Raw genomic sequence first — 26,782 nt, 5'->3', positions numbered from 1 at the left:
AAACTAGATATACATGTTTCTAGTATACAAATCTATGAATCTAAGACAAGATACAAATAATGGTGCAGTACAATTGGTATATTGGAAGGAGTATAGATAGGCAAATTGCACACCCACACTTTTTAGAGCTGCTTCAGCTCTATTAAGAACGCCTGGACGGAATAGTCCCCGTCTATGGATATAAGTGGAGGGTCTTTAGGGCTTGGGTTCAGAGTTTTGCAGGCATCATGTAAAAGAAGCACAAGAGACAGATAATGGTGCAGTACAATTAGTGATATTAGAAGGAGTATAGATGGACAAAATACACACTCACTCTATTTAGAGCTGTCTCAGCTCTATTAGGAAAGACTGGACAGAATAATCGGAATAGTCAGACACATCTGATTCACAGCCAAAAATCAACTCTGATGTTTGCTCTTGACAGAACGTTTTCCAAACCATAGTTTCTCTGTATGATTTCCACTTTGTATTTGATGAGTGTAATGAGCACAAAAAATAAGAAGATAGAAATCACCATCAAGTATCCATCATGATTGAAAAACTTCACACATCATTCTTTCCTCTTCCTATGTGCTTTAATTCACTTCTCCCTGGTGTTAAGCCTGGCTGCAATATCATATTAAAATGTACTATCTTCAAAAGAAAATACAGTACAGTGAAAAATATGTTTCTTCTAAGCAATGAGTTGGTACCAGTCTGCCTCAGGTCTGATTTGAGGATTTCTAAAAAAAATATATAAAAAGTCAGATTTGTTGCATTATTGAGTTTTGGCTACTTTATCTTTTATATTGTGTCTATTTTTATCAAATCTTTGATTTTTGAACTTTGATAAAGGACTTTGAATAATATAACACAACTCCTTTATTCTAACGTAGTCGAAACATAGGATTACACCTACAATTGAAAATGTATTATAAAAATAAAAGAACATAAATATAATAGCTTGTACAAGATACTTAAAAAAAACTACTAAAGGTGACTTTATCAAATTGAAACTATTTTAGAAACATGCTTTTCACACACATGAATGACATCTTACCCTTACCTCGTGTGTCATTTTACCCCACTCCTTAGTATGTAACCTCGTTAAAACCTCCAGCACCATTTGTTTCTGTACATCCAACTAGTGTTAGCAATTATTTGTTTCCAGCTGTTAGTCGAGCTAGTGTACAAAACTGCACAATATACAGGTACGTTATCAATAACACAAATAATAGTTGTAACCTGTATTTGTTTAGAGTGGTGCACATTCTCTATGGTGTTACCCTGAAAAGACACCAAGTGGGCATGCAAACACAAAATACTATAAATAATCAAAATTATTAACCCACAATGTTTTAAAAAAAATTGCACTCTTTCCACGCAGTATCTAAAAACATCAGTTGTGTTTATTAAATATCAGTAAAATTAAAAAAAGTGCCAATATGCCGGTTACTACTGTTTGATACATTTTAGGAGCATAGCGGGTTAATAATTCTGCCCATTTTACACTATTTTATGTTGCATGAGATAAAAATAAAGAGGTTTTCACAGGAGGTAGGCCTAAAGCTATTAGTAAATATATCTAAAAAATGCTGATCCATTTAAAAAACAGGTATAAAAATGATAATGCTCTAGTGAATAATGTAAAGAGGTGTTTTGTTTTTTTTCTAATGATTAATGATCTGCTTTAATTAAACTTACCGGCTCATCATATGCCAGCTCTATACCATGTGTTGTGAGATTAACTGATGGCAAGGGCTCCATCCAGCTCCTATCATCATTGGAACTGCAATCACTGTTTCCCCACGAGATTTTAAATCAGTTATATGTCTGTTATGTGCCAGGGTCAGCGTATTCTTGGGGAAATCATTATTGCATCAAGTACAAATACATTTTCACTGAGCTGGTTTTGAAGTCACATACATTCAGACATTTCCTGGAACAAAGTAGCAAAAAAACTACCTTGGAGGTCTGTTCACTACACTATAAACTGCAGTGAGGTGAAATTGAATATAAAGAAAGTAGGCCAAACCAACCACGATGAGAAAAAAACGGCTCTCGCAAGATTTTCTAGAGCTGCTATTTTGTTTCAAGAAAATCGGAATCCAGAATTCACATCACTGCAAATCATTCCATGTTTAGGGCTGTCCTAAACAAACTCTGTCATCGTTAGCTTTTACAAACATTACAAAATGTGTACTGCATATTCTGTTTGAAGTATTCTGTGTGATTACTGATAAATCATCAAACAACTTAATAATGTTTGTCATTTTGCTTATGTTCGTGTTTTTTGCTTTGTGTATGTTATGTTTGCTTTCTCATGTATCGCTTCCCCCTGGGTCGGAGCAGATTAGATAATGACAATATCATATCCTGCCCTGGTTTTTTTTCACAAGACATAGACTAGGGGAATTTATTATACTGGACCACTAGGGTACAGCCTCTCTTCACATAATCCACCAAGAAGCATAAAGGGCTTCAATGCTGCCTAATTCAGTGGAGACACTGGGAATGTGGGAAGTAGAAGAGGCTGTTGGAGAATTGAAGTAAAAAGCTATAGTTGGCAGACAGAAATTCGAAAGCCCGGAGGAAAGGCAGGTAATATAACTGGGTAAAGGATAGTAATAAGGATGAATGATGCAGAATATGTGGCAAATACCTACAGAGAAAATCTGCTCAGTCATAATAGTTATATTAAATATTACATAGTATGTGTCGACGTCATATTCCTTTTTCTATTCCTGTACTGCTGCTGTAATTGTTGGTGCCCGATGCCTTAAGGAAATAAAAAATAATAGAGGACTGAAACGTTGACGCGAATTTGGTGTATCAGAATTGCACAATAAAAGATTGAAAATTCATCTAACAGAGTCCTGTGAGTGCACTTTTCTTGAATTACATATTTTGGCTGAAGTAAGCACCGAGGCAAACACAAGACACAAGTTAGAGTGAGTGCTGGACCCACGTGGATATATATATATAATATATAATATTTGTATGTCTGTAGAGGCATACTTAGCACATCCCAGGTTACATTGATGTAGTTAGGAGAAAGGCAAGTACTGTGATTAAAATATAGGTTATCATGCATATAATAAATCATTGGGATACGGGTTCCCTGCATTGTAGTTCTTACAGTCTAATTCAGAATACAATTATTCATAATTGGATATATAAAAAAAATACAATTTGACAGTTCGGATAAACAGAACCTAAATTGATTTTATTAATAAAATACATAATAGAAGTTGATGTGTTGGGTTTTGTGGAATAGTCATGTTTGTAGGAATCTATACAGCTTGGCATTGGTACAGAGACTCTTTCTAAGAAAACTATGTAGTTTGTTTGCTTGTTTTTGAAAGTGTTTTCCATGTTACTTATATAATGTTTAATTAATGCTTAACATTGTATTCTCTAATAAGAACTGGATATTAAAAGCTTACTGATTATAGAGCAGATAAGGCAATTCTGCTGAAATCTTCAATTATCTACAATTAATTCTGGCTCTGTTTCAATGATATTCTATTTTTTTTTTTTGAGCTTACTCTGTTTTAATGCTGTAAGAAAACTGGAGAATGGAAAATTCAGTTTTTTTGTGTTTTTGATTTTTTATAAAAGTGGGTCATTATGTTTTTTGACTGCTCAACATAAACAAACAGCACAAAATGTGGCATGATTCAATCTTGGGTGCCGGCATGACTGTTTCAGTTTGATTAGTTTAGTTTTTTAGTTTTTTTTTTTTTTTAATTAAACGTGTTATCAGTGTTTTGTATAGTACAGAGAATAGAGGAGTTGTAGAAAGTAGAAAAAAAAAGAAATAGAGGTTATATGAGGATAAACACAACAAAGATATGCAACTTGAAATGCATTGTCGACTGTTTGTATAATTTAAATTATGTGATGAAAGTTAAACTGTAAAAAAGAAAAAAGTCTTAACTTTTTTTTTTCCTTGCAATTTTTTTTTTATTATTATGTTTTAGCAGTTTTTTTTGTACTGTACAGAGAATGGAGGAATTGTAGAAAATAGAAAAAAGAGAGAAAGAGGTTGTATAAGGATAAACACAACAAAGACTTACAAGTTAAAATGCATTGTCGCCTATTCAGAGAATTTAAAATACGTGATGAAAGTTAAACTGAAGGGGGAAAAAAGTGAAAAGAAGTGTACTGTAAGAAAGTAAGACAAACATCCAAGATATGACTATAGACTGGGAGAAGAACTATAGAAATAGATTTAAAATGAGTAAAAAAAAAAAAAATGGAATAGAATGTTGGATTAACACTGGGGAAATTAGGGCTTTCAATACAAAGAGGAAACCATCAACAAAATTATGCAGTTTTGTGGTTGAATATTAAAAGCAACCCCTCCGTTTTCAGGTCCTTTAGAAAATTTCACAAATTACTTAGAATATGATTAGCTGCCCCATTGAAGGAAATAAAGGCCAGAGAGTTGAGAAATATTCTGTGCTATAAAGTGGCCTTGTGGTCTGAAATCAGAGTGGATTAAAATATGAAGTAAACCCCCCGCCCCATTAAGCCCGAGTCGATATGCACCCCATTAACGCTACGCATAGCATAAGGACTGAAAATTTTTTATGTATTACCGAACAAGAATTGTCATGTGTGATATAATGGTAATGTAACGTACCCTCTTGGTTATGTACCCGCCCCTCCCTTTTTTCTTTTCTGTACCCAACTGCCTTTTCGCAGACTCAATAAAAATTGTCAAATTGGAAAAAAAAATATGAAGTAAACCCACTTAAGAGGAAATATGACTCCAGATTGTTTCAAATGGGGGCATTTCTACCACATGTGTAAATCGTATTCTTCCTCACCACTTTCTCAAAAGCAAAGTTACATATATTGCCATTGGGTGTGGATATAAGAGTATAAAGCCTTGTATCCACTTCCCTTGTCTAAGTGCCAGCTATACTCCGGTCCCTCTTTGACAGAATCTGACGTTTTTGGTATTTAAATGGGAAGAAGCAGTAAATAGACGGCATGACACCCATTCATTTAGATATATGTAGTTATAGTCCACTCTGTCATTTGCCTGACTAGTGTATCGTCGCCATATGGGCATCTGGAACCTAGGACCAACCCCCCACGTAACTACCCCAATAAAACACAGACACTAGGGTATATGGGTAAAAAACCTAACATAACATCACTTAAAGTGCCAACCATTTATTATAATTTAACCATGGTAGGGGTATGCCCGGATACCCGTACTCCACCAAGTTCTGAGCCACCGACAGGATTTGAAACCTACCAAACATACCAATAACCATTAACATAACCTTACTACTGGGGAGCCTAATTCCTCTATAAGAGCTCCCTATCCCGCCGCTGTGACAAAACGGGAACCCCACTATGGCCAAAACCCAGGGAGGGAGGGTGGGACAAACTCAGCCAGGTAGGCAAGTCAAAAGTGAATTTTCCAAGATGTCTGCCTACTTATATAGTCCAGCCCCTTAACCCTCCATTTACCAATCCCATTAGCTTCCTCCTATGCCCGCCTCCTAACCCCTGTCAAGGCCCCTTTCCACTAAGCTGTGCTTTTGTTACATGGGGCTACATTCTCAGCATTCAGTGATAACATCACCCATGTTATAATCACCTGCAAACATATAGATTAAAAAATACATGCTGATTATATACTTGGATGAAGCTCTAGTGATCACCATGCAGTGCACAGGTTTTTCTTGTGTTAAAACATTTGCCACCTCGACACAGGAAGTATACTTGTATATATTTGCTTGCCATTTGGTTTAACCCTTTAAGACCGGAGGGCGTACTATTACGCCCTATTTTAAGCGTCTGTAAACGCCGCCAGGCGTAATAGTGTGCCCTCCGGTCTTTTGTTACTTACGCGTTCGCCGGTGATCCCACGTCGGCGATCGCGGTTGGAGGGACTCCCAGGGAGCCCCCCGCGGCACGTCCGTCCTCCTTCAGCTCCCCCGGGCCATGTGAGAGTGAGGTCCTTGCGAGGACCTCACAATCACATCGCCGGGTTAGCTGGCTCAGGCATTGCCAGCAGGGGTACTGCCTGTAATGACAGTTAGTCCCCCTGCTGGCTGGAAATAAAATCAAATTAAATGAAATAAGTGTAAAAAAAATATATATATATATACTTAGATCATATATATATATATATTATAGATATATGATCTAAGTGTATATATACACATATACATACACACACATACACTGTCTAGGTGTATTTTACTATTAATATATATATATAATTATATATATATTAATATCAAATTACACGTAGACTGATACTGATTAAATATATATATATATATTATTATTGATATATATATTTATATATAATATAAAAAAATGTAAATACGTTAAAAAATTAAATTAAAAAAATAATTAAAAATAAATAATTAAAAAAATATATAGATGTGTGTTATTTTGTTCTAACTGTATTGTAATATTAATATATATATATATATATATATATATATTTATATCAAAATACACATAGAACGAAATAATATATATATATATATATATATATATATATATCTATATACATAAATATATACGTATATATCACTATATATATACCTATATATAAATAAAAATATTTTTAAAAAATTATATATATATATATATATATATATATATACACATACGTATATATATACATATATTAATTCTACAGATATATTTATGTAATATTTTTACATAATTAGGTATCTTAATTAATTACAATTAGCGGGACCTGCCTGACAACCCATGCCAAAAGTAAAGGGAATTTAATTTGCTAGCACTATATTTAACCCTATAACATTCCAAGACACCATAAAACCTGTACATGGGGGGTACTGTTCTACTCGGGAGACTTCGCTGAACACAAATATTAGTGTTTCAAAACAGTAAAATGTTATATAACGATGATATTGCCAGTAAAAGTGACGTTTTTTGCATTTTTCACGCACACACAGCACTTACACGGACGATATTATTGCTGCAATACTTTTTACTGTTTTGAAACACAAATATTTGTGTTCAGCGAAGTCTCCCGAGTACAACTGTACCCCTCATGTACAGGTTTTATGGTGTTTTCAAAAGTTACAGTGTCAAATATAAGGCTTGTGTTTTATTTTGTTCACATTTAAATTTGCCAGATTGGTTAAGTTACCTCTGAGACCCTATGGTAGCCCAAGAATGAAAATTACCCCTATGATGGCATGCCATTTGCAATAGTAGACAACCCAAGGTATTGCAAACGGGGTATGTCCAGTCTTTTTTAGTAGCCACTTAGTCACAAACACTGGCCAAAATTGGCGTTTTTTGCATTTTTCTCACACAAACAAATACTAACGCTAACTTTGGCCAGTGTTTGTGACCAAATGGCTATTAAAAAAGACTGGACATACCCCATTTGCAATACCTTGGGTTGTCTACTATTGCAAATGGTATGCCATTATGGGTGTAAATTTTATTCCTGGGCTACTATACAGTCCCAAAGGCAACGTAACCAATCTGGCGAAATTTAATTTCAAATGAAACACGCTATATTTGACCCTGAAACTTCCCAAAACACCATAAAACCTGTACATAGGGGGCACTGTTTTACACGTGAGACTTTGCTGAATACAAATATGTGTATTTTATTGCCGTAAAAGCAAACAGTATTATGACATTGACAGTTAAAATATCACGTAGAACTAAAAAAAAACATAATTTCTTATTTTCTCCCATTTTTTTCATATTAAATTATGTTTCATAGCTAAATATTTTATATTAAATGAAAGCCCTGTTTCCCCTGAATAAAATGATATATAATAAGGGGGGGTGCATTTAATATGAAAGAGGTGAATTACGATTGGACAGACATATAGCGCAAATGCCAGGTTTTGTTTACGTTTTGTTTTGTTCACAACGTGTACATTTGGCTCAGTCCTTAAGGGGTTAAGCAATATATGGATTATATTTTCAGCACTATCAAATGGAAAGTTATAGAATGCACACAAGGCTGCCAAGTGCTGTGACTTTGTTCATTCTTGGAAAAACCTGGCCACATTACAGCATCGGAAAGCCCCTTTATTATTTTTATTATTTTCTGTTCTGTGTTCTCACCGCTGGGTTTCCTTTTTTCTTCAATGTGCTATACGTATGGTACAGAAATGCAGATAAATGTGGTTTATTTACATGATAGATGCTTAGGTTGTGTGAATAACATCATTATCTGCGTATACAGGTCAGATAGGCTGTACTGTTCCTGTAAATGTCTAATAGAATATCGTTAGTGCTCTATCCATGCGTGTGAAAATGTCCATATTAATGTGTGTGCTCATATTATTGTGTGTGTAAGTGTATTAGTTATAATTATTAGCATTTATATAGTGCCAACATTCTCTACAGTGCCTTACAATTATACAGTGAGGTTAATTTAATGAGTAATTGACAGACAAAAATAATTGACAGGCACAGGAGTTAAAGAAGGCCTTGCTCAACAATTTAGGAATAGTTTGTGTATGTGTCCACAAATATGTACGAATTGATCAAATTAGTACTTTTAATCTACACCCAAACAAATCAATTCATCTGAGATTTACCTGTGAAGTCTTATTTATGGATTTCATTCAGATATAATTTAAAAGGAACTTTATTTGTCTTTACCAACTGAAAATAATTTGTACACAAGTCTAGTCTGTTTTAATGTGAGTGTGCCTTAACATGTGTGCGCGAATGTTCATATTGTGCTTTCAAACCTCTACATAATACTGCTCCCACCTATCTACAGGGCCAGACTGGGGATACAAAGCAGCCCTGGAAAAAAAAATCTATGCCAGCCCCATAAGTCATTGCGCCATATATTGTCGCATGTAATATGTAAGGCTATGTCTTGCCACCCCAGATGATTGAGTAATATATATATATATATATATATCTTTTTCTAATATAAAATATTGGTCCTTTCAGAGTAAAACATTTAATTATACAGTAAGCATACTCACATGCAGACACAGACAATCTCACTGACACACACAAGCTCATTGATACACAGCCTCATAGACAAACAATTTCACTAATATACATAAGCTCATTGACATGAAAACACAAGCTCACTCACTAGCAGGCACACAAACACATGCAAGCAAGCTCACTCACTAGCAGGCGCACACACACACAGCTTACTGTAGTGGTTCTGGTGTCTATAGCCTGTCCCTGCAGGCTTTTGAATGTAAACACTGACTTTTCAGAGAAAAGGCAGTGTTTACATTGCTCCCTAGTGACACCTCTAGTGACAGACACTCAGACGGTCACTAGAGGTGCTTCCTGTGTCAGTGCAGATTGGCTGAGATCATCAAGCTTGATGATCTCAGTCATAGAGGCAGGGACCAGCACGACGTTGGAAAAAAAAGGTGAGTAAAACACTATTTTTAAAAACACACACAGACACCACGACTGACACACACACCACAACAGACACACACACACCATGACAGACACACACACACCATGACGGACACACACACACCATGACAGACACACCATGACACAGACCATGACACAGACAGACACACACCATGACAGACACACACACACACACCGTGACACAGACAGACACACACACACCATGATACAGGCACACCGTGACACAGACACACACACGACACAGACACACACCATGACACAGACAGACACACACACACACACCATGACCCAGACAGACACACACAGCATGACACAGACAGACACACACACACACAGCATGACACAGACAGACACACACAGCATGACACACACACCATGACAGACAGACACACACAGCATGACACACACAGCATGACACAGACAGACACACACAGCATGACACACACACACACTCCCACTGACATACATACTTTTTGGTACCTGTGGGTGGGTAGACTGATAGCTGTGCTGGCGGCCACATGGAGAGCTTGGATGTCGGCCGCAGGGGAAGCTCTTCTTGCGGCCGCTGGGGGAGCAGGCTGTTCTGTCTCTGCTCCCCCTCTCTCGCGTGCTAGAAAGAGACCGGGGCCGGAATATGACGTCATATTCCGGCCCCGGTCTCATTAAGCTGCACGCGAGGGAGGGGGAGCAGAGACAGAACAGCCTGCTCCCCCAGCGGCCGCAAGAAGAGCTTCCCCTGCGGCCGACATCCAAGCTCTCCATGCGGCCGCAGGACACCCACATGTCTCCCCGGCCCCAGGTGCCGACGGCCCACCGGGAAATTTCCCGGTATCCCGGTGGGCCAGTCCGGCCCTGCCTATCTATCCTCACTAATACACAAGTATGTCCTGTATAGGCCATTATGCTCTGCTGAAGACTTACGTCTATCTTCTGTCCATACTCCCCCCTCTGATGCTCGCCTTCAAGACTTCTTGAGGGCTGCACCGTTCCCTTGGAACTCACTTTCCTCCTCCATTAGATGCTCACCCAGTCTCCACTCCTTCAAAAATTCATTAAAAACCCACTTCTTCATAAAAGCGTATCAATTAAACTGTTAATAGCTTCGGACTGATTCCTCTCTTGCAACTGTCATTAGTCTAATACTATCCTTACATTTTGTGTCACTTTATCCCACTCCCTCTAGCATGTAAGCTCATTGAGAAGGGCCCTAAACCCCTTTGTTCCTGTGTGTCCAACTTGTCTGGTTACAACTAAATGTTTGTTCGTCCACCCACTGTAAAGCGCTGCGTATTTGTTGGCGCTATATATATAATAACATAATAATAATAATAATAATAATAATAATATTCATGTGTGTGTGAGTGTACCTGTATTAATATATACTGAAGATGTCTTGGCACTCACCCTTTGTAGTTTTGATCAATAAAGCTTGCCTTGGTGCAACCCGCATATAATCCAAAGAAAAGGGTGCACTTTCAGGTCTTTTCAACGTGATTTATTTAAATATTTTACATAAAGTTTGTCCCGATCGACATTTCGACACTTGCTGGTCTTCCTCAAGATCAAATATACAGTGCAAGTGATACTGTTATATAGTAAAGTGTGTAAATGAACTTACGAATTACAAGGTGCGTGCTGCCCAATCCCCCTCAAACTCAGAAGTGCACAGACGGGAAACGTGGCTTGCGTGCATAAAGTGGTTGCTAGGCAATATAAGAAAACAGTGAATACGTGTTGTGCCCGATCCTGTGTTCTTTTGTGTATGAATTAAACAAATAAAGTACATAACTTATGGAGGTTTTAATTGAAAAGTATTGTTGCTATAATCACATATTAGTTCTTAAAGGGATTACTAAGGGCAGAATGTGAATGGGGTTTGCAAAGTGAATAAGTGTTGTAAGTGATGAGATCAAAAAAATATACTGTGAGTGAACAATCGATGGATTGAAGTGATGAGTGTGAGTGTGTATTAATATATATATAACATATATATATATATTAATGTATGTGTGTTTGGAAATGCTACAAAGTGTTTGTTTGTTTGTTTTGTCATGTAAAACGCTCCCTGTCTAGGATGTTGTGAGTTTTCAGAAACTCAGTGTGTCCCAGCTAATCCTCTCCATGTTACTCCCAGCAGTAACAAGGCAATAAGTGTGAGGGTCACGCAGAGCTATATTGCGATGTCTAGATTACCATATGCTGGCAGAGCCCCTGCAGTGAGGACAGGATCTAGCGGATGCTCTCAATGTTATAACAGATGGTCCATCTCTGTACGCAGACGTTAGCAAAAATGGAGAAAGTGCCTATTTGCAAAATGAAAATCATTATCATCTGAAATAAAGTACCTTGCTTTTGCTGCTCACACTTATAGCTAAGACAGCATTTAACTTAATTCAGGGATTATTCCACAAAGTCAAGATTGAAATAAAGTGCTTAAGAAAAAGAAAAGTTAATTGTTCTCTCTTTCTTCTAAAAAGATAGTTACTTCACAAGCAGCCATAGGCAATCTCTGACACACAGAAGTAGTGACCTAAAATTCTCCCCTTATTTTACCAATTGCCAACTGTGAGTGATGGTCCATGGAGAGTTGTAGTCCATAGTGTAGACTGTAAATCTGTCGGTTTCTCCACCCTTGGAAGGTAAAGATAAGTGGAAGGTTTTTGGGGTGTGGAAGATGTCCCAGGGAGACAATTACCAGGTCTGGTGGAAATAGGATTGCGAAAAATTACGTAAAGTAGATTAGCAGAGGATGAATACAATGATAGCGGCTTGGAAGGTATATTTGATACTGTTTTTACCATTTGTAGTTTTTCCTTGGTTCACATGCTCAGCTTAGGATACACTGGGTGATATTAAATATAGATTAGGAAGAGGAATGAACTACAAAGTGCAGGGAGAAGGTAATCAAAGCCTCAATCCTGGTATAAGGGGGTTACCCACATGAATATAGGACCAGAAGCAGAAAAAGAAAAACAAGAAACACCCTACTCAGGGTAAAGTCTGGATAGTAGGAAGAAAAGAGGCTCAAAAATACAGAAATCTTTATTAAGACAACATGTATATTTTAAATGTACACAATCAGACATACAAGACTAGCTCACACTAAGCCCCCCCCCCCCCCCCCCCCAAAAAAAATGTGCTAAACAAAATTCCAAAACAAAACGTCTGTCTCAATGAGACTAATAAAACTATGCAGGATATAGAGTCTAACATAGAATATCCAGACAGACATCATAGGGAAGCATAGTAAACAGCATAATCTCCACAAAAAGAATTTGTGGGGGTATATTAACTAGATGTTTAGCCCCCTAAATCAGTTAATGTTCTGTATATAGTTACACCTTCGTAAGGGGCGAAAAATGATGGGTCTCCTACTTACGGAATATGTAACAAGCATGTTAATTAGCCATGTGTGTACTGGCCAATCAACGCCCTAGTGACATCCTTGTGCAACGATTGAGGTATACCAGGATTGAGGTCTTGAAGTATGCCAGGATTGAGGCCTCGAGGAAAACTAGGATTGAGGCCTTGAGGTATACCAGGATTGAGGTCTTGAGGTATACCAGGATTGAGGCCTTGAGGTATACCAGGGTTGAGGTCTTAAAGTATGCCAGGATTGAGGCCTCGAGGAAAACTAGGATTGAGGCCTTGAGGTATACCAGGATTGAGGTCTTGAGGTATACCAGGATTGAGGCCTTGAGGTATACCAGGATTGAGGTCTTAAAGTATGCCAGGATCGAGACCTTAAGGTATACTAGGATTGAGGCCTTGAGGTATGCCAGGATTGATGCCTTGAGCAGTGGCGTACACATGACCTATGGGGCCCCGGTGCGAAAATTGATCCGTGGGCCCCCCCCGCACGCTTACTCTGCGCAGGCCGGGGCAGCAACACATGGCGGCGGGCACCTGGTCGCAGGGGTTGCAGGATTGCGACCCCTGCGACCGCGGTATGTACACCAGTGCATGCAGATGCACACACACTTAATTAAAGGACCACTACAGACACCCAGATCACATCAGCTCAATGAAGTGGTCTGGGTGTCAGGTCCCTCTAGTTTTAACCCTGCAGCTAAAAGCATAGCAGTTTCAGAGAAACTGCTATGTTTCACTGAGGTTTAATCCCGCCTCTAGCGGCTGTCTTACTGACAGCCGCTAGAGGAGCTTCCGCGATTCTAAGACACTGAACGTCCATAGGAAAGCATTGAGTAATGCTTTCCTATGGGCGGTTTGAATGCGCGCACGGCTCTTGCCGTGCATGCGCATTCGGAGCTGAGCGGCGGAGGGATCCCCAGCGCCAAGGGAGTCCGGCGCTGGAGAAAGGTAAGTGCTGAAGACACACACACACTCTCACGAACAGATGCATACACACTAGCTAACAGACACACACATTTACTGACAGAGACACACTCAGCGACAGACATACATACACACTCACTTACAAAACATGCACTCTCACTGACAAACACACACTCACTAACAGACATCAAACAGACTCACTAACACAAACACACTCAGTAACAGACACACCCAGTAACACACTCACTGACACTCACTAGCAGACACACACTCACTGACACTCACACTAACACACTCACTGACACTCACACTAACACACACACTAACACTCACAGTAACACTAACACTCACAGTAACACTAACACACACACACACTAACACTCACAGTAACACTAACACTCACAGTAACACTAACACTAACACACACACACACTAACACTCACAGTAACACTAACACACACACACTAACACTCACAGTAACACTAACACACATACTAACACTCACAGTAACACTAACACTCACAGTAACACTAACACACATACTAACACTCACAGTAACACTAACACTCACAGTAACACTAACACAAACACACTAACACTCACAGTAACACTAACACAAACACACTAACACTCACAGTAACACTAACAAACACACTAACACTCACAGTAACACTAACACACACACTAACACTCACAGTAACACTAACACTCACAGTAACACTAACACACATACTAACACTCACAGTAACACTAACACTCACAGTAACACTAACACAAACACACTAACACTCACAGTAACACTAACACAAACACACTAACACTCACAGTAACACTAACACAAACACACTAACACTCACAGTAACACTAACACAAACACACTAACACTCACAGTAACACTAACACAAACACACTAACACTCACAGTAACACTAACACACACAGTAACACTAACACACACACTAACACTCACAGTAACACTAACACTCACAGTAACACTAACACAAACACACTAACACACACAGTAACACTAACACAAACACACTAACACTCACAGTAACACTAACACACACACTAACACTCACAGTAACACTAACACTCACAGTAACACTAACACAAACACACTAACACTCACAGTAACACTAACACAAACACACTAACACTCACAGTAACACTAACACAAACACACTAACACTCACAGTAACACTAACACAAACACACTAACACTCACAGTAACACTAACACACACAGTAACACTAACACACACACTAACACTCACAGTAACACTAACACACACAGTAACACTAACACAAACACACTAACACTCACAGTAACACTAACACACACACTAACACTCACAGTAACACTAACACTCACAGTAACACTAACACACACACTAACACTCACAGTAACACTAACACTCACAGTAACACAAACACACTAACACTCACAGTAACACTAACACACACACTAACACTCACAGTAACACTAACACTCACAGTAACACTAACACACATACTAACACTCACAGTAACACTAACACTCACAGTAACACTAACACAAACACACTAACACTCACAGTAACACTAACACAAACACACTAACACTCACAGTAACACTAACACAAACACACTAACACTCACAGTAACACTAACACAAACACACTAACACTCACACTAACACTCACAGTAACACTAACACTCACAGTAACACTAACACACACACTAACACTCACAGTAACACTAACACTCACAGTAACACTAACACACACACACACTAAGACACACTAACACATTTTTTTTTTATTTAATCCCCCCAGCCTCCCTACCTTTTGGAGTGCTGAGGGGATTCCCTGGGGTCCAGTGGTGCTGCTGGGCCCCTGGGGGGCAGGTCACCCGGCGGGCAGTCAGGCTGGCCGGTGCGCGAGGGAGCACTCTCCCCTGAGTGCTTCCTCTTCAGCTCCCTCGCGCGCCGCGTACTGATACCGGCGCCGGAAGATGACGTCATCTTCCGGCTCCGGTATCATTGCGGTGCGCGAGGGAGCTGAAGAGGAAGCACTCAGGGGAGAGTGCTCCCTCGCGCACCGGCCAGCCTGACTGCCCGCCGGGTGTAAGCAGGGCCAGCCTCGGGGGGCCCGGAGGTGGCCGACTCCTGGGCCCCCCAGGAGAAGAGGCTGGCCCATTGCGTACATACCGGGTCGCAGGGGCGGCCGGGCCCCCTGGTGGGCCGGGCCCGGTCGCAGCCGCGACCCCTGCGACCCTGGTATGTACGCCACTGGCCTTGAGGTATAGCGGGATTGAGGCCTTGAGGTATACCAGGATTGAGGCCTTGAGGTATACCAGGATTGAGGTCTTGAGGTATACCAGGATTAAGGTCTTGAGGTATACCAGGATTGAGGTCTTGAAGTATGCCCGGATTGAGACCTCGAGGTATACTAGGATTGAGGCCTTGAGGTATACCAGGATTGAGGCCTTGAGGTATACCAGGATTGAGGTCTTAAAGTATGCCAGGATCGAGGCCTTAAGGTATACTAGGATTGAGGCCTTGAGGTATACCAGGATTGAGGCCTTGAGGTATACCAGGATTGAGGTCTTGAGGTATATCAGGATTGAGGTCTTAAAGTATGCCAGGATCGAGGCCTTAAGGTATACTAGGATTGAGGCCTTGAGGTATACCAGGATTGAGGCCTTGAGGTATACCGGGATTGAGGCCTTGAGGTATACCAGGATTGAGGCCTTGAGGTATACCAGGATTGAGGTCTTGAGGTATACCAGGATTAAGGCATTGAGGTATACCGGGATTAAGGCCTTGAGGTATACCGGGATTAAGGCCTTGAGGTATATCAGGATTGAGGCTTTGATTACCTTCTCCCTGCATTTTCTAGTGCCTTCCTCTTCCAAACCTACATTTGATATCACCCAGCAGACCCTAAGCTAAGCATGTGAGCCAATTGAAAACTAGAAATAGTTCGATCAAAGTGGTCTCATGAATGAGTACAACATTTGAAATATCTGTGAATATTTATTAATATCTGTTGGTTGTTAGGTAGACGATGACATCTTCTACCATCATGGCTTTCTATAACCCAGTGTTTAATGTCCAGCATAGTTGGATTCATGATTGTCTTTTCAATAGAAAAAGTCCTGATCTATATTACAATCATTTAGAACTGGCACCTTATTATATTTGCTGCTGCCACCCCTCCTTGCAGACCAGGCCTTGAATCTGACACAAATTTTCTTTCATAGCACATCCTGTTCTGTCTGTGAATATTGAAAATTGAACTCCACTGAAACAGCTGAAACTGTGCTTTGAAGTTAACGTAAAAAAAATATAGATATCTCCATAATTACCGAGCTGTGGAGAATACGGAGCACCTTACAGAAGACATGACATTTAGGCAGGCTTTCAGCCCGCAACAATAGCGCTCTTTATAAATGACAGAAAAAAGGATTTACAACACATCAAGTGCTTCATGCCTGTGTTTAAACAATCCACTCACAGCTACAGGGGCATGCATTTCACTAAATACCATTATATAAATTATAATGCAAGAGAAATTCCCAGCGACAAACAGACCAGCATGTGAGCTAACACTTTCTTCCTGATTCCAAACACAATTTGAGTTCCATCAAACATTCTCTCAGTAGGTGAAACTCTCACCCCCCATCGATCATTCAAATTGTAAAACGAATGGTGTGTTCACAGTCTAACTTGTTATCTGCTTCATTTTCCAGATTTGTTTTGTGAATCTAAATATTACCGATGAAGAGTCAAGCCATGCAACCTTACAGAAGGTAAAGAATAAACCGTTCTATGCTGCAATGATAGCTCACCGCCTTCATCACCATACAGCGGGAATTTGGAAAAAGACAGTTTGTATTAAGGGCAATTTTATCTGTCCATAAAAACATTTTTTTAAAGACATGCTTCCATGTCTTAGGGGTCAGTACAAAATAAAAGAAACCTGGAACAATTATACACTAAGATAGTCTTCAGGAAAAAAAATGTGGTTACCTGATTGTTTTGCATGACATCTGTACAATACTTTCCATCCAGTCTTCATTTTGTTTGGAGAATGAATGTATCATGTTCACTTAGCTAGTGATAGGTGATATACCTAGGCAGAAATATACTTTTTCTAATTCTATTCTTGTGGGCCACTGTCTGGTAACAAACCGATGTATACCATAGTACTTAATAGGCTAGTAAAATTAATATCAAATAGTAACAAGAGGATGTTTGATTTATAGCAGAATACAAAAGGTCTAATGCTGATCACGGGTCCTCTGCCAGCATCTTCTGGGACATAGGGACACTGACCTTTTAGCGTTCAAAGTTACTATAAAAGCTGCAAGTGTGTATGTTTTTCTGCCAATAAATAGCTCGCAGATTCAGTTCAAACATTATGTGGGATCCAATCCTGACAGAATGAGCATTGAAGTGTTTTTGAGGTTGATAAAATAAGTAAAATGTATCTGGATCATTTAGATATTCTCCAGGACTTCTTTGAAAATGAAATAAATCTCAACATGTTCTTCGTGTAAAACCAACTGATGATGATGATGTTGATTACTAAAATAATACATTATAACATTATCTAAATATATTATTATATTTAGTATTATGTGTTGTTATTGAAGGGTTTCATGTTAAAAGTCCTTTTTTCTCTGCTTTCCATTTCTTGTTAATATCATTTGATGTATTCTCTGTGCAACTGTGAGTAATGGATCATTACTAGCATACCGAGATAAACAGAATATTATCATCTTTACCATGATCCGCATTCATTGTGATAGCAGTAAACTGTTTTTTTTATACAGAGAGAATATTGTACAGTTGAGAATGTTGATGAATGTAGGGAAAAAAGAGCAATGGGAATACCATTTAAAAAATTTTTTTAAAAGAGAACTATAAACATTTATGCAAATCACCCATTTATAGATCAAGAAAAACGCTAATTTAATTAAGTGTGTTTATGTATATATTTTTTAATCTTTATGGTTTAAAACTGCCATTCACGGCAGTCCACAAGTATTTGGACTAATGCAATTGTTTCATTGTTTTGGCTCTATAGACCAGTGCTTTGGGCTTTAATTAATTAATGAATGAATGACTAAAATGCACACAAAATTCTTTACTTTAACATTGAAATCTATCGGAATCATAGTCCTTTTTATACATTTCCTTCTGTTAAGTGTACCAAACGTAATTCAACAAATTAAAATGATCCTAAAAGTTTACATACCAAATACGTTCTTAAAGGGACACTCCTTTTTACTCACCTCGTTCCAGCGCCGGGAGCCTCGTGAAGCCGAGCCCCCTATTTCGTCAAAATGCCGTCACACGTATTTTAATACGTCTGACGTGTACATGGCCTTTTTAGGGCCATACATATTAGGAAGTCCCTCTGGTGGCCGTCTGAGTGACGGCCACTGGAGGTATTCCTATCAATCAAGGTAAACACTCTATTTTCTCTGAAAATACAGTGTTTACATTAGATTGCCTGCAGGGAGCTATAGATCTCACCTGAACAACTACATTAACACTATAGTGTCCCTTTAATGTTTAGGTGAAAAATAAAACGGTGTCAGTGAAGCACTGCTATTATAAAATGGCACTTACTCCTAAAATACACTGGGATGTAATGAATTTATGTGAAAAAATAAAAATAAAATTGCAATATTGTATAAAATGTTTATAGACATGTGTTGAAAATAATGATCAGTATAGATCTCAAGTTGAGTTTTGGGTTCTCTTTTGCCAGTCCTGGGTTAGTCATTAAGCTAGATATAATGTAGCTGTCCTTGATCAACTTACAAGATAACATGTACACCAGTCAACTGTTTTGTAATTCTCAAAGGCCCTCTGTGCACATTATGGAAACCTTGGCTGAAGAGTGGACAACAATGAAAATGACAAGGATAACTTATTGTTACATTCAAACTAAGGCCTCAGTTTCATGTTTTTGCATAAGCTTTTCAAATGCCTTCATATTGCTGGATAACTATTTTAAAAATATTTTTTTAAAATATTAAAATAAAAAATCTGATATAAAAAAAAGCAAATCAATACAGCTAAAATATCAAAATATTACAACATTTACATAAATTATTTTTAAGTGTATCCAAATATATGAAATCGTTTGAAAAGCTTATCCAACAACATTAAATCAAGGCCTAAGGCACTAAATCTGTAGTTAAAATACCTTTGTTAATGCTTTGAGTGCTAAGTCAATGTGTCACGCGCCACTTTGACAGGAATACCGGGGATACCAGGCTTATAAGCAAACGGTTTCCTATATAGTTGCATTGAATTAATAACTGGTTCTGGACAACAACAAAATTCACTCTAAGCTTGAAACCATTTACTTTCAGAAACTGGTAGATGTGTCCCCGGAGCTCCCAAAATTTATGAAATCTGTAAGAGCCCAAGAACTGAAGGAGAATGAGATTGTGCTGCTGAGTGGGTTAACATCAGGAAGACTTCGACCTACAATCGAGAACCAACAGGTAGATAGAGATTTCTCAGAAATTCAATAACTATTACTAAACAATGTACTCTTCTTGATTTTCCAAGTTTAAATACATGTAACCATGTAACACAAGTAACAGGTGACACATAATGTTTCATAATCATATAGAATATTAATATAACTCTCCTTGATATGTGAAACAAACTCCAAATTATGCTACCAACATTTTTGGGACATTTTTTCTTTCTTTGCATCATTCAGCCTATTCAGTGTGTACATATAGGTGACAAAGTGTGTGTAGGGGTTGTAGATAGTGTGTGTTTAGAGAATGTTGTATGTGTTTGCTTACAAGGAATTTAGTGTGTACATGGGGGATCCAGAGTTTGTATGTCAGGAATGTAGTGTGTGTAGGTGGTGCAGTGTGTGTGTGTAGGAGATCTAGTGTGTAAAGGACCCAGCGTGTGTAGAGGATTCAGAGTGTATATTTTATGTTTGGACATATTGGGTGTATGTGTGAAGGGTGCAGCATGTGTGTGAGGGGTGCAGTGTGTGTGTAAGTGTGTGAGGGTGTTCTTATCTGATGTCACATTCTATGTTTCTAATTGTCTTTGCCTGTTAACGCACTGAGGGTTAATTTATATTATATATATATATATATATATATATATATATGTATATATATATATGTGTGTGTTTGTGCTGTATAAGTGTCAGAGTGTGCTGTGTGTGTATGGGTGCTGTGTGTATGAGGGTGCTGTGTGTGTAAGGGTGCTGTGTGTATGAGGGTGCTGCGTGTATGAGGGTGCTGTGTGTGTGTGTGTGTGTGTGTGTGTGTGTGTGTGTGCAGTGTGTGTCTGAGTGTACTGTGAGTGAATGTCTATTTAAATGTCTTTTTAAATTTTATTAGAAAAAAAAGTTATATCCCCCCTCCCTTCTTACCTTTAGCCTGGGAGGGGTGGGTGGAGCCGGGTTTCCATAGCCATGCTGCCTTCCCTGGTGGTCTCAGTGGTGAGAGTGAGAGTGAACTCTAGCCTGCAGGGCTAGAGTTCACTCTCGCGAGATCTGAGCTTTGCCGTGGGAGATCCTGTGATCTCCCCTGCCGTCCTCGGCCCACGGCCATCGCGGCCCACCGGGCATTTGCCCGGTATGCCCGATGGCCAGTCAGGGCTTGTTCCTAATTCATCCTTTTTATTCTCCATGTTAGAATGTGCCCCTCTTCCTGTTTTATCCATTTTATTCTCCATGTTAGAATCTGTCCGCTTCCTGATACATCCATTCTATTCTCCATGTTAGAATCTGTCCGCTTCCTGATACATCCATTCTATTCTGCATGTTACAATCTTCCTCTCTTCCTGATCCATCCATTCTATTCTCTATGTTACAATCTGTCCGCTTCCTGATCCATCCATTCTATTCTCCATGTTAGAATCTGCCCCTCTTCCTGATCCATCCATTCTAATCTCCATGTTCGAATCTGCCCCTCTTCCTGATCCATCCATTATAATCTCCATGTTAGAATCTGCCCCTCTTCCTGATCCATCCATTATAATCTCCATGTTAGAATCTGCCCCTCTTCCTGATCCATTCCTCCTAATCTCCCTGTCATTATTTGACCCCTTACTTATCCACCCATCCACTCCTCTCAATCTCCAGTTTTTCTTCCTTCATTATGTGAGTCTCTCAACCAGTCTCTCTAATAAGTTCCTTCCATACCCGTCTCTGACTCTCACTTTTACCATGATTACTTGCCCTGCCTTTCTTTCACTCTCTCTTATGTTTGTACTCTATCTTTGCCTTTGTTTATCTTACGGATATTTACAATGTTCAAGAAAATTCAGAGAGGTTTGTATTCTACCAGTTGTTTCTTGTACGATTATTGAGAAAACTTTGCCACAGAACATACAAACGGTTTAAAAAAAATACACAAAAATACCCACAGCTGTATGCACCAATGAGCAGTACTTTGAATTATTATGTTTACCTTTGCTTTGCTGTTTTAGCCAATCAGCAAGCATATTTTATATATTGCAAACATCGTCACCTAGATTTAATAAATTCTACTGTTCCATGTCGGCTTAATCTATTCTTTATGCTTTGAAAATGAGCATCATTAAATACCATTATATATTTTTTGGGATGCCAGAAACCATTACAGCTCATTTACACGACCCACACCACTCGAACGCCATCACATCAAACAAAAGTGAATTCCCTAAATAGCTTCTACTAAATATTGGCACATTATACTTCACAGCTATTTATCTACCGGTAAAGTGAAACGTTCTATTCATATTCCCATAATGTTTACAGGGGGGCACATTTACTTGTGTATCTTTTGATTAAAATAAAAAAGGAGTATGCACATGGGAACAAATCTTACATAAAGTGGCAATTTTTAATATATTTTCGTGATAAACAAAGACAATTGTTTTGCTCTCTCTGTGGGAAGCTTCAAATAATAGCCTGTGCGTTTCCTCTATTTATTCTATAAGGAATATATTTGTATATCTGCATAATAAGACATGTTCCATCAACTGCAGCTATTCTAAAGAAGACTCATGTATGTACTTGGGAACACCGGGGGTTCCACCCAATACTCAGAATTTATATTCACTCTCTGTGTGACCCCAGGAATCTTCTCATATGTCATGCTCATTCTATATTGATTCTGCTTAAAGTGACATTGCCACTTTTGTTTTTTTTTGTCAATCTCTTTTTTTATTGAGGCAAAAAATCATGAGGGTACAGAATGAGAGAGGGGAGACGATAAGGTTTCATACAAGACGGGTAAAAGACAACGCAGGTTATATCATCTCTGAGTATTTGTTAGCCTCATTTTTTGTTACTCTATGACTATACTGCAGGACTATTAAAGCAGTGCTGAGGCAGTGTTTATAACAGTATGAGTGGTATAGATACATTTTACTGATTGTTAATTCAAGTTAGGGCTAAACAATTATTTAATTGCTGATTATTTAAATGTAAGGTAAACTGTGGAACATGAGAATGAGTGTAAACAGGCTGAATACTAATTGCTAGCATCTGCTTTGCATATTGTAAAATATCTTTAACCCCTTAAGGACCAAACTTCTGGAATAAAAGGGAATCATGACGTGTCAGACATGTCATGTGTCCTTAAGGGGTTAAACATGAGTACTAGGCATGACCATTAACATAAAAAACAAGTGGTTGGCACAAACGATAAAACATAGAAATAGAAAAACAATAGCTTGTCAGCGTAGGCTGGTAGTTACATGTAGGGTGTGGTACATAGGTATATCATATGTTGGCTAAATGCAACCATTAGACGGCATCATTAAGCCACGTGGTAAGTGTGGTGGAAGTCCAGTAAGAGGAGTTCGTGCCTGCCAATCGGGCCAGGTCCCCAAAAGTCATTGGTAGTGCGTGTGATGAACTGGACTATCAGTCCGTGAGGCTGGTTTAGCCTATACCGCTACTGGGTAGGGCCACAGCGCGGTCCAGTAGTACGGGATAGATGGCACCTTCGTCTTGGGAAATCCTCAAGGCTGTGGCATGGCGCGGGTTGATAGTAGTCACCCTCCGGCCCCAGGTCTCCACGAAGGCCTGCACCTGTGATCCACCGACTCGGTTGCTCATAGAGGCCGGGTCGACCCGTGGTCGGGCGCCATGTGAGGCCAGGGTGTTCAGCCGCCGCCAGCGGCGGGCAGGCCTCCGGCGGTGTGGTTGGTGCTTCGGATTGTCACTCCCTGCGGCTTTCAACCTGGGAAGGCATTGTGGGCGGCCTACGGTGATGGCCTCCGGTAAACGGCGGAAGCTTTGGGTGGTGTGTCGTGGCAGTTTAGTACCGCATCCCTGCCGCTGCGTGTGTAGCTTTGGGCCCTTAGGCAGGCCTCTGGATGCGGCTGGGTGTTTGGGATCGGGCTTCGTTGCTTGGTCCAAGGTTGGGATGTCGCCTTATTCAGGCTTGTTTTACCCCTCTGGTATGCTGGGACTCGTCTTGTACTAGGTTGCTTGTTACCGCGTCGTGAGTCGGGCTGGCACTTATGTGGGAGGCTGGCTGTCACGTTGGTTTGGGCCGGGCGGTTTATCAATACCTCCAGTTTGCACCAGAGTTCATGAAAGTATCTCTCCAGCCTGGCCTCGAATCCCGTTTCAGCCTCTGCTTTGCCGAGCGTCCACGTGCCCTGCACTGCTTCCCTAGCGCTTTGGTTCTGGAAGTCGCCAGTGTGTAGATCGTGGCAAGTCTCTGGGTTCGTATGTTGGACCGGGATATCCCCCCCGGTCCGGTGGGGGGGTTGCGGAGCCTCGAGTGATCTCGGCGGCAGGGGAGACCAGGGACGGGAGGTCGGCCGCCTCCCCCACCCTAGGCCTCCGCTAGGCCGGACTTCGGTGGTCGGCATTCCGGCAGTCCACATGGGAACACTCCTGCATTCATCTACGGTAGGCGGAACCATATTTGGGTCACTTTGTGTGTGGCAGGAGTCCCAGGGAGTCGCTTGGGAGAGTAGATTGGTAGGGAGCTCCTGCAGAGTGCGACCATCCGCCATGCAAGTCCGGCCCCGCCCCCCACTTTTATGTTTTTGATAAAGATAGAATATGTATGGAAAAACTCATTGTTGGCAATGCCATAAAAATGTATGTTCCCAAATATGCTCATACGCCAGATATTTTCGATATCCATTTGGGATATTTGGAAAAATTATAGCTGCACTGTTAGAATCGATCAATCAAATGTGATCATTTTACACAAATATGCCATGCTCTTTAAGTAGTCAGGGAACTTATTACAAATTATTGGGGAGAAAAGTGTAGAGTTCTGTTTAAATGTAACATCTTTCAAATTAATATAAAAATAAAACAATAAATAAATAAGAGAAAAAAGTCTCCAGAACAACAACAGATTATTGTATTTGTTCTGGTGAGTGTAATCATTTCCTTCAGACTTTTTGCAGTAAACACAGTTTTTTTTAGAAAAGGCAGTGTTTACATTACAGCCACTGGCCACTTCTCAGATGGCTACAAGAGGTGCTTCCTGGGGCAGTGCTGCACACTGTGCAGTACTGACATCCAGTGTCTCCACCCTCTGTGTAGTGGACCCAGGGTAACCCAGGGTAACCTGTTACCTCCGCTAATTCCCTTCCTTCAGCCGGTCGGAAACCATTTAAAGTATGTAGAGACCCATTTCCTTCCCAGTAACTGGACGACACATAGTCCTGGAGGTACAACCACACTTTATTGGCCACACACGTTTGTTTGTTTATCATAACCCCATGCAAGGCAATCCTACGGGGTCACATCCCAAGATCCTCCCCCTCCCTGGTGTCCCAGCACTGAAAGGAACTCCGTTCCCTTTGTCCCCAAAGCCAGCCACTAAATCCACAGGGTCCCCCACACCAACCGCCAGGGGTCTTCTTCCTTAGAGCCTCTGTGCCTGGGAGTCTAGGCACAGGAAAAACTGTCCCTTTGTCTCCAAGGCACATAAAAGCCCATCTGGGGGAAAAGAGCTGGTCTCTTTGTCCTTCAGACTCAGGAGAGCCCGCCAAACTTGACAGTACCCCAAAAGTGCCCACACCAATCTCAGGGACCCTCGCCGCGGTCCCTCGATTGACTAGTCTCCGTTAGTGAGGTCCTGGTCCCAGACAAGGGAAGCGTCTCCTTTCGGGGTTTAAATGCTCCCCCTGGCTGGCGTTCGTCTAAACTCATTAATTACTCATTAATTACTTCCCTTGCAAGTGCGAACGTTCTGATTAATTGGTGTGAACATTCTAATGTGGCACTGGGAGGTCCTTGTTCAAGAGACAAACGAATCAGAAAACAATCCACAAATGCTCCCCCTGGTGGCGTTCGTCTGTTCAAATGTGGTCACCCAGGGAAGCACTCATTAATTGTTTCCCTTGCGGATTGCGGTTTTGACACTTATGTTGCGAGGTGTGAGCATTCTAACCTAACATTCTAAAGGAGGTATTGGGGTGGTCCCTGTTCGGGAGGTGAATGAATTCCTTTCGTGGAAGCACTCCAAGGCACAATAAACAGACAAACAGGGGAAACCCATGCAAAAGGAAGGCAGTTTTACAAACAGACAGCGGTTCTGCCACACTCTGCATGGAGACACCGAACTTTCCTCATAGAGATGCATTGATTCAAGTTTTTTAGTCAAAGAACCAATTGTTAAGTTTTAAGGCAAAGCATTATCTGTTCAAGATATAGTGGAACAAACGTATATGTTGGGGTTCTAGATCACTTGTTTCTTTTGCTAAATTTTACATCATGCAACATTATTTATTGATATGTTTGAAGAAAGACAGAGTCTATTTTCTATACTAATTGCTCCTGATAGGGAAAATATGAATAATTACCACTGAGTGACCAATCAGATAACCTTTTGCAGCTCAAGTTAATCACTTACTTTATTTTTTTTTTAACATTTTTTATTTTTGTAGTGCAGAGAGTAATACATGTAGTTTATAACATGAGAGAAAATTGCAAGAGTTATGCATGAATAATCGTGATAAGCTGCACTTTTTTTTGGTAACAAGAATAATAATAGAAGAAACAGATGCTGAATGACATGCTAAATATACATGTACATACCTGTCTAGTCCAAGCCGTTATTATAAGTTTGCAGTCTAATAGGATTGCCAGACATGGGGAG

The 26,782-nt window shown here is 39.9% G+C and overlaps 1 protein-coding gene across 1 annotated transcript in view; it reads left to right on the top strand.

Moving 5' to 3' along the window:
• The window catches only part of SPHKAP (SPHK1 interactor, AKAP domain containing), a 240,776-nt gene that overhangs the window by 176,247 nt on the left and 37,747 nt on the right, over positions 1–26,782 (top strand). The window contains exons 4-5 of the mRNA XM_063442305.1: positions 17,411–17,470; positions 20,051–20,185. Of these exons, the coding sequence (XP_063298375.1) occupies positions 17,411–17,470; positions 20,051–20,185 (195 nt within the window). The remainder of the gene's footprint in view (positions 1–17,410; positions 17,471–20,050; positions 20,186–26,782) is intronic.

This window comes from Pelobates fuscus, chromosome 2, assembly GCF_036172605.1.
Source record: "Pelobates fuscus isolate aPelFus1 chromosome 2, aPelFus1.pri, whole genome shotgun sequence".
In the NCBI taxonomy this organism is placed as follows: Eukaryota; Metazoa; Chordata; class Amphibia; order Anura; family Pelobatidae; genus Pelobates; species Pelobates fuscus.
Note: the sequence above shows the minus strand (reverse complement) of the source record. Positions and strands in the feature narration are given on the sequence as shown.